Genomic DNA, 8,744 nt, shown 5'->3' with positions numbered 1-8,744 from the left:
CCACCTGCGCTCTGGGGCGGGCGGGCGATCCGGCTCCGCGCCGTGCTGCGCCCCGCCTATGGAACCGCCTACGGACCCGCCCCCGGTGTCGGACCCGCCCCGCGCCCGGCACGGCATCTTCACCTCCCCCCTCCCAGGCGGTAGCGCCCCACGAGCACGCGGCGCTGGTCGCGGAGCCGGCCCCGACGTTCCCGAATCCCCGCGGGCACCGCGCTGCGCTCCGGCCCGTCCGAACCGATCCCCGCTGCCGGCCGGGTGTGCTCGGCACCCCTGCCTTCCTGCCGCCACACCTCCGGGGCAGCCCAGCTCCTCGGCAGCAGCCGAAAGCCAGCAGGCAGGAACCGCGGTACAACTCAGCTCGGCGCCCCAAACCCTCTGCCAAACAACTTCTTACAAAAGGCCAAAAGCGCTTCAGTCCCTACAGCGCTTGGTTCCAGCGCTGCCTGCAGCCGGGCTGCGTGGCAGTGAAGTACAGCCACAGGGCGCTGGCACACGGCAGCACAACCCTGCAGCAGGAGCCATAACTTTTAATTCTGCCCGACTGCCCTTCTGTGAAGTCGCAGCCCAGCAGAAGGCAAATCACAGACGGTTTCATTACGGTCCTCAGCTGATTACCCCAATTACAGCTGAGAGCAGAGGGCAGCCTTTTTATTATCATCACTGTACAATTAGAAAACGCTGATGTGGCTGCACAAGACCAGAAATTCTTTTTTCCCAGTGTATTTTGTTTCTATTAGCATTCCCTCCGGCAGTATCAGTTTGGTCTGACACACAGTGGGGACAGGTAGGCAGGGGGTACAGGAAGGGCAGAGCAGGGCAGCACCTCGCTCCACCCATCCATCAGCCCGCAGCCTGGCGCGGGTTCTGCCACTGCTCCAGATGCACCTAATTCTTAGGGCCTGGCTGTAAATAACGCTGCATTTGCCTCACTGGGGATGCTTGAAACCCAATTAAGAGCCAGGTAGACATCTGTGCTTCTGTTTCCTTTTTGTTGTTATGAATATGCAGCAGAGCAACCAGAGCAGGATTAAATGTGTAAGATCGAGCACAGTCCATAAGCTGCTACTATCCCTACCGCACTGCACAAGCACATCACTGTATGCATACACAGCACCGTTAGCAACAGCCCACACCTGCCTCAAACCTACAGCGCTGAATCTTGGAGACAAAGTGTTCCTGACACCTGCGACCCTTCTGCCATCCTTAATGAATTCTACATATTATTAGGAAATTGCGTTACCTTCAATCCCCGTGCAGAGGAGTTCCTCAAGGCTCTTCCACATCAACAGCTGTGCCTGGGAACTGGGCTGCAGCCCTAAGGAGAGGGGCAGGGCATGGCTGCTCACATGTACCTTTCCTCATAGGTGCACTTCCAGCAAAGGGGTGCAGTGGTTCCTGTAGGAGCAGAAAGTCAGAAGGCAGTTAAGTGTTTCTGTACTTGGTTCTCTCTGCACTGTCAGCCTTTTTAACTGGGCAAACTGCATTTGTGGAGGACATGGTCACTTCTAAATGACTTGAGGAAAAGACTAAGGGAGTTCGCTTTGTAAAGACCAGCCACTGCTCCTGCCTTTGTCGGGGAGCTCAGCAAACATCTGCAAAGAGCTCCCAGTGCCCACAGACAGCTGTGGGTATCCCACCCAGGGTGGTGCTCACATATGCAGTGACCCTGTACCAATGGCTTAGCAAGTGGTGTTTCTGCACTCCCACTTGAGCCACAAGGCTGCGGGCTGCTGGTGCTTCAAGCCTTGGAACCCACACTGACCTCCCCTGGCTGCCAAAGACCGTGGGGGTGTGAAATAAGACACAAAGTCCCTGCCAGCTGGGGACCAGCAGGTAGAGGGGCAGGAGGGGCAGCAGGCAGGCAGACTGTGAGCTGCTCTGGCACCATCCCACAAAGTGCAGCAGCAGTGGGCAGTCATTTTCTCAAGAGCAAAATGATTTACAAGCTGTGGGCTGGGGACATGAATTTGGATTTAAATCACTTCAACGCTTTCACCATGCATACCTTCCTGAAATTCCCTGCAAAACCCAAACTTCCATCATTGCTGTTTGTTTTTACAGATACCTGGACAATTACACATCTCAAAATAGTGTGGGAAACAAAACCATGCCAACTCGCAGTCACGTTCAAAAAGCTCCATGGAACTACCCACATTCTGAGTGAATTAACATGAGATGTGGTTTCTAGCAGTGACACAGGCGGCACCAACAGCTGACCTGAGGGCTACACTTTGCAAAATGCAACCAACATTTCAGACATGGAAAGCTAAAGCAAAATGAGGAGGAGTGGCTGCACTTAAAGCTCATCTCACTAGATTCGTCAATTCTTTACCTTGACAATTCCATCACGACTTATCTGTGCATATCACGGCATGTACAATGTATAATGTACACAGCTGGCTTCTGTTGGTCCCCACAGGGACTGTGGGTGCAACTGCACGGAGGAGCTTGCAGCCCACATCAGTCAGAGGCTCAGGGCCGTGACCCCAGGGGGCAGTAGTAGGAAGAAAAGCCCCAGGACCCTGCAGCCTCCCAGCTCTCCAGATCTCACTACGATTAACACAGCACCAAGTTAAGGAGGAGGCAGGGAACGTTACACTTGCTTTTCCCGGTGGGCACATTGCAGCCTGAATCTTCTCAGATACGTGGGTTTTGAAGCACACTGTGCAGTACTCCGCCCCCTCCCCCTCTTTTTTGACACTGGCCTTTGAAAAGAAAACAGTCCCCATAGTGAAGTTGACATGATAAATTAGTATGGCCCTGGCAAGGCCCTCACTCTTCATTGGGCAAATACTTATTTATAGACTTTCAAATTGTGGCTTATGTAACAACATGGTGAGTGACTTTCAAAAAACCTCCACCATTTCTTGACCTGATAGAGCCTAATGGGTCCTTCAGAGCAATTAGGATTTATTGTGTTAGCGCCTATTGTGTATAGAGACCATTTTAAAAACATGTGTTATTTACCCAGAAGGCAGTAATGACTGTTTAAATACATAGACTGTTTCTGAAACGCTCACTGCTCTACATATTGCAAAGGAGTCACTCCTAACATTTTTCAGAGCTAAATACTTTGCTCTGCTGGGATTTCCAAGCCGGGCAATTGTACTGCACATCCATTTGTATACTTACAGCTATAAATGAATCCAGCACTCAGGAAAGCTGCCAAATGAACAACCCTGAAGCATGAAATCTGAGATTTTTTCTCGACCAAGGGGCCAGCGCTGGCCCCTCTGGCAGTCTAAGCAGCTCAGGCTGTTTCCCAGTGGAGAACTGTGCATTTCCTACAAACCACCAGAGCTCTGCCCAGTCTCCGGTCTGAACTGAATGTCCAGCAACAGTGATCAGAACAGCTGTGAAGCCGTGGTTTCCACCGTGGCACAGCTAACCCTCTACCTGCACTTGAAGTGGAACCATCAGCACATCCCTGCAGCTGGTGTGCAGAACCGCAGGTGCCGGCTCAGGGCACTACCACAGGGCTGAGGGGCTGCTCCCTGGCCAGGCTCCTGGTAGCGAGGCTTCACTGCCTGCTTCTGCTCTGGAGTCAGCTACTGACTGCTACAGGAGTAAAACAAAACAAAACCCCAGCTAATATGTGGGAGCCACTAAATGCCTTTGTTAAATAACAATAATATACACCAATTATTGCTTGCTTTATCTTCAGATTAGTCCTGTTTTGATCTGTGTCATCTTTAAACAGGCCTCTCCTTTTTTTTCCTGCCCTCTCCTTTTCTGTGAGATGCCTATGGGGTGAGACCGCTTGGAGCAGTTCAGCTTTGACATAATACTTCCTGCACCCTGCCTCGGGCCATAACCTTTGGAAACCTATTTTCTATTTGTTTGCTCTACGTCCAAATTCAAATAAAATCCGTCACAGTTGCTGTACTTTATTCTGGGGACAAAGGTCCTAATCCAGCAGAGATGGACAGGCTACAGCAGAAAGGTGAGGCTGAAAAGGTTGCAAACACATTAGGGCTAGGATGCAAGTCAGGGTACGAACAAAACAGAAACCATAGGTCTTTCCTGGCCTTAAAAGTTTATCAGTTGGTGAGAAATGTTGCTGTTAAGAAGGAATTCAGCCTGGCCTTTCCTGAGAATACAAAGTACCATACAATCAGAAAACATCTCTGCTCTTCTTCATTAGCCTCTCTAAGTACTGCGATCACCATTTTCCAGGTGCACTGATTCTGGACCTTCCTGAGGCAACTGTAAGGGGTCTTTATTTACAGAAACTGCTACATACCTGTACTCTGGAGACTGAGCACCACCATGATGTGCCATACTGACCCAATGATCTACAGTACCCTAGAAGGGCACTAGGGAACCACGTCCTCCCTCTGACCTTCAGGCATTCTTGCTAAGACTAGGCACTCCGGATTCCCAGTACATGCTTCTGACATCCTTGAAGTGCTTGATACAGGGAGGAGAAATATCTGGAGTTAAGGCTCAGAGAGTTGTGTCACACCCAGTGAATTAACCAAATTATGATGAGATACAGATTTAATTCCCTGCATAATCAACATTTACTGGACACAGGTAAAAAGATACAAGACACTGAACGAGAAGGCAGTTAGCACTGGTTGGAACTATACACATTTTGATCACTTTCTTTTGCAAGTTATTCATAGGTAATAACTTGGATGTAATGCAGAGGTCAAAACGTATTTGACCTGCATATTAGTTTGATACAAAGAATTAAGAAATGCAAGAAATCCAAGGATCCTGATCTTAAAAAGCAACAGCTTTACCAGGGACTATTGTTACAGAACTGGAGCACATCAAGAGATTTGCAGGGATAAAAAACATGGCATCTGTTCTCTAAATCCTACACCGCACTGTGATGTGCATTACCATCAAGCACATGGTGATGCTACCTTGCTAGAGCTATGTCCTGGTGATACGGAAATGTGCTCTAAATATATTCAATCTTTCCACAAGTGCTGGCAAAGGCTTTCCAAAAACCTCTGATGACCAAAGTTGTACGGTACTCTTACAGACTTTTTTTCTTTTTTCCTGAACTGATGCAAACTGATTTTCTATAAGCAGCAAGCTGACAAAAACAGTAGCACATCTACAAAGATGAGACACCTTCCTTATGCCATTAGAAATGGTGGAGTAGCTTGATTCAGGTTTTGCTTCAGAGAAGTCTGCCTGTCTGCAGCAGAATTCACTCTTTCGTATTTCCCCTAGGTTAGTGAAATTAATTGTTGCACTGTGTGGGGCAGGTAGATGTGGAGCTCTTTCCCTCTTCAGGCCCCAGCAGTTACACTGCCATAAGGCAGGCAAGACCCCTCTGGGTGCACTTGGAAAGTTATTGTGCAAGTTATCTGTTTCCATTCCCCTAGAGCAGGTTAGGCTGATCACCTCCAATGCTGCCCTGCAAGGATTTGAGACTGGGTCTCTTAAGTCAGTGCAGATTGACTGTCCAGGAGACAAAATCCCCCTCTGGAAGAAGTGCAGTCTAGGAGGAACAGGGTTGCCTCCTTACCTGGGCCAGCCCAGCTGCATCCCTCCAGGACTAAACATCCCCTCTTGGGAAAGGAAGGGGCAGGACAAGGTGAGAAGAGTTTAATCCTTTCGGCTGAGACTCTAGCGGGGATGTTGCTAATTAGCAGAGTGAGGATGTGTTGTGGCTGGTGTGAGACAGACACGTTCTGTATTGCGAGACAGTGTCTTCAATCAGCCCTATCTGTGAGACATACACACTGAAAGCTTCCCGATCATGTTTGCATTGCAGGAGCCACCCCAGCCATGTCAGCCAAATCCTTGATGCCTGCTGTGCTACCCTCAGCTCCGTGTGAAACCTGTGATGGGATTCTGGATGGACCAAAAGTCTTGGAATCCCATTTGCAGTATTCTGATCGAATCAAACTGATTTTGTAGAGATGTACAGAGTAGCTGTGGCTTCCAGCTCACATGAAAGAAAAAAAAGAAGACCAGTACTGGAGCAGCAACTGCATTTCCCAGACTTGCTTGATTATCTTAGAGCCTCAGTGTGAAGAGAGACTGTGGTCCAGAATTGTATGTGTGCATGCATATCAGCTGTATGCACTGCAGCTTGGGAACATTCCCAGCAGACACTACTAAATTTGGATGGTTAGTGTCTTGGTCAATGTAAAAAGAGATGAATCCAAAAGAGAACAATTACATTTCTCTATATCCAAGGGAAACCAAGATACGTACCCACTATATCTGAGAACAGCCTACACCGTGTCCAGCAGTTTAGTTCCATGGATTTTCTTTAGATCCTCTGAAAACATAAAAAGTATCACTCCTAAATCTGTGTCTCCGTGTACTTTTCATTTAAGCTAGGATGCCCCAAATTCCTTAATACTTGAGCATCTTTACATAAGATCAAACATGTCTTATGAACCTATTAGCTTGGCATACTCCTGACACACAGCTTGCTGTTTGGCTCATCACGTCTTAACTAAACCCAGCATTCAGGGTGCGAGCTGAGAATGGGAACAGTAACAAGCAGCAAGAAGCAGAGATTAAATGTATCCAGATATGCACCAATGCAGTCACCCAAGACAAGCCCAAGCCACGAGAGGACAAAAAGTGCTTGAAGAAATACTGCAAATACAGGTGGAGACCTTAGGATGTCTGAGACCTGACAAAGAAGTGAGCGGAAAGGGGTGGATGCAGGTGTCATCCACATTATGCAGGTTTTCGTGAGGAAGCAAGAGTAAGGCTTCGTACTCGGTCTGAGCAGATTCCATGTAGCTATTGAGCTTACAGGGATGCTTTGCCCAAATATATCATAAAAAATGTAAGGATGAAAGAGGGGACTAATGAAAACAGATAAGAACAACAGTGGTGATCTCTGAGGTTCTGCTGGAGGAAGAGGGTCAGGCTGTGGGCAAATGCAGCCCAACTGCAAGGTGCACCATGCAAGGCTGCAATAAGGAACAGGGCTACTTTAAAGATCCTTGAAACAGGCATAACAGTGGTTGCAAAACCATACCCTTGCATCCTACAAAACACCTCCTGCATTGGGCTGAGCTTTGGAGAATGCCGTCCAAGTTACTAGCCACAAAGAGCTGCTGGATGGGGCCTCCGCAGAGCGCGGTGTGCAGGGGAGAACCGCCAGTTCCCATCCCCGCGCTGCTCGCGGCCCGGCCGGATCCGGGGGGAAGGGGAAACGGTGGCAGCCAGCAATTCGCTAGAGAGCCACGGCACTCTTGCAGTTTGCCCACTAATTACTATTAAGCCCTGCTCCTTTTTGTGTTCTAAGGGGCGTCTTCAATGTGGCACTGCTTCTTGGGCCTTTCATGCGGCTGGACTAACCTCTGAATAGCAGGCTACCCCCCCCCCCCCTCCTTCTCTTGCTACCTCTCTCTCCCTTTTTCTTTCCCCCTTTTGCTTTTCTGATAGTATTTTCTGTCCACGTTGTGTAAGGCCCTAAATGAATCTTGACTGCCCCTACGGCCGACTGGAGACACACAAAAGCGGCCCATTCCAGTGGCCACGGCGCCATTGTGTTCCCTAACAATGCACTAATTGGCGGTGACAATCGTGCGGCTGGGGAGGAAGAGGGGGCCGGGGGGACATGGGTCTTTTCCAATCAGTGAGCTGGGTCAATAGAAAGAAGAGAAGCAGTGTTAGGAGCAAGACATGCTCTGTTCCCGGCTCTCCCGCACGCACGCCTCTACCAGTCCCCAGATCCCCCGAAATTCCTACAGAGAACAGCGAAACTAGTAACTGTAATGCGTACAGCTCTTGTTCAGAACTAAACGGCTCCCCTCCGTCTCCGAGGCTTTCTCACCATCCGGAGGCCGAAGGAGTTCACGTGCTGCGGACAACGCTGAGATGTTCATGGGAAAGAATCACACACAAAGCCAGGGGTGCTGCTGCTGCAGCACTCCGTGCTGGGCACATGGGCAAGAGAGAGTTCACTCCTGAACAAATGGAGCTTCAAAGCCCTCAGTGATGCATGAGGCTGGTGGGATGCGAGGTCAGGGTGTTCCACAGCTCCCTGCCAGGCAGTGGGGAGGACCCAAGTCTGTGGTACTGCTGGGAAGAGGGGAGTGCACCTGGACCACAGCCTTCAGCACCGGTGGAGCTGAGAACTGAGGACTGAGCGGGGTACCGGGTGGCACGGGACTGAGGCTACTCATTGCCACCACAGCACCTGCCAGGACTCAGAGGAGGGACCAGCTCCTCCCAGTCTTAAACACAGATTTGGCTGGAGCACACTGGTGTACAGAGCCAGCTCCACAGTTCAGAGGCTGGTATATCTGATGTAAGAGATGGATTTCAGCCCCAATCTTTAGCTGTAAAGGTACAGACCGAGCCAGGAAATGGGATGGACAATGCTGTTGACATAGGATATTAGAAGCTTGGCCACAGAGAGCAAGGCTTATATAGTTGCCTAGGCAGAAAATTAGCTCAGCCAGTTTATAGACATGGGGTCAGATGCTGAAGGGCTCAACACCTGCCAACTCATGTTTTGCAAACAGTTTGTACTAGCCCTCCCATAAAACAGAGGAGCACTCTGGTTCCCAGCAGAGAAAGCAAGGCAAGATGGGCTATCAGCATTGCTAAGGTTTAAAGAGGCTCCAAAAACTCCCTTCTCAACAATACTGTTTTTATTCTTATAGCTAGCTGGTTTTGTAGAAGCATTATCCAGAGCAGGGTCAGGAAACAGAGCCTCCCAACCCTCAGCAGTCAGCTATGAGACTGCTAGAGGGGGGAACACTTCTGCTAAATGATTTGGTGGAAAAGAATGACCTTCATTTGGA

At 49.5% G+C, this 8,744-nt stretch overlaps 1 protein-coding gene across 2 annotated transcripts in view; it reads right to left on the bottom strand.

The window, feature by feature from the left end:
* Positions 1-170: 170 nt before the first annotated feature.
* The window catches only part of PLEKHM3 (pleckstrin homology domain containing M3), a 111,944-nt gene continuing 103,370 nt past the window's right edge, over positions 171-8,744 (bottom strand). Inside the window, exon 15 of one of the 2 annotated variants that reach the window (XR_004307848.1) lies at positions 171-1,395. Coding sequence is in view for 1 of the 2 variants with exons in the window: in XM_032445647.1 (XP_032301538.1) it covers positions 1,359-1,395 (37 nt within the window). In the remaining variant the exon portion in view is untranslated. The remainder of the gene's footprint in view (positions 1,396-8,744) is intronic. The other variant, XM_032445647.1, reaches the window with a different exon arrangement.

The sequence above is a fragment of the Coturnix japonica genome, chromosome 7 (assembly GCF_001577835.2).
Source record: "Coturnix japonica isolate 7356 chromosome 7, Coturnix japonica 2.1, whole genome shotgun sequence".
Taxonomy (NCBI): Eukaryota; Metazoa; Chordata; class Aves; order Galliformes; family Phasianidae; genus Coturnix; species Coturnix japonica.
The sequence above is the reverse complement of the archived record's forward strand: the minus strand, read 5'-3'. Positions and strand labels throughout refer to the sequence as shown.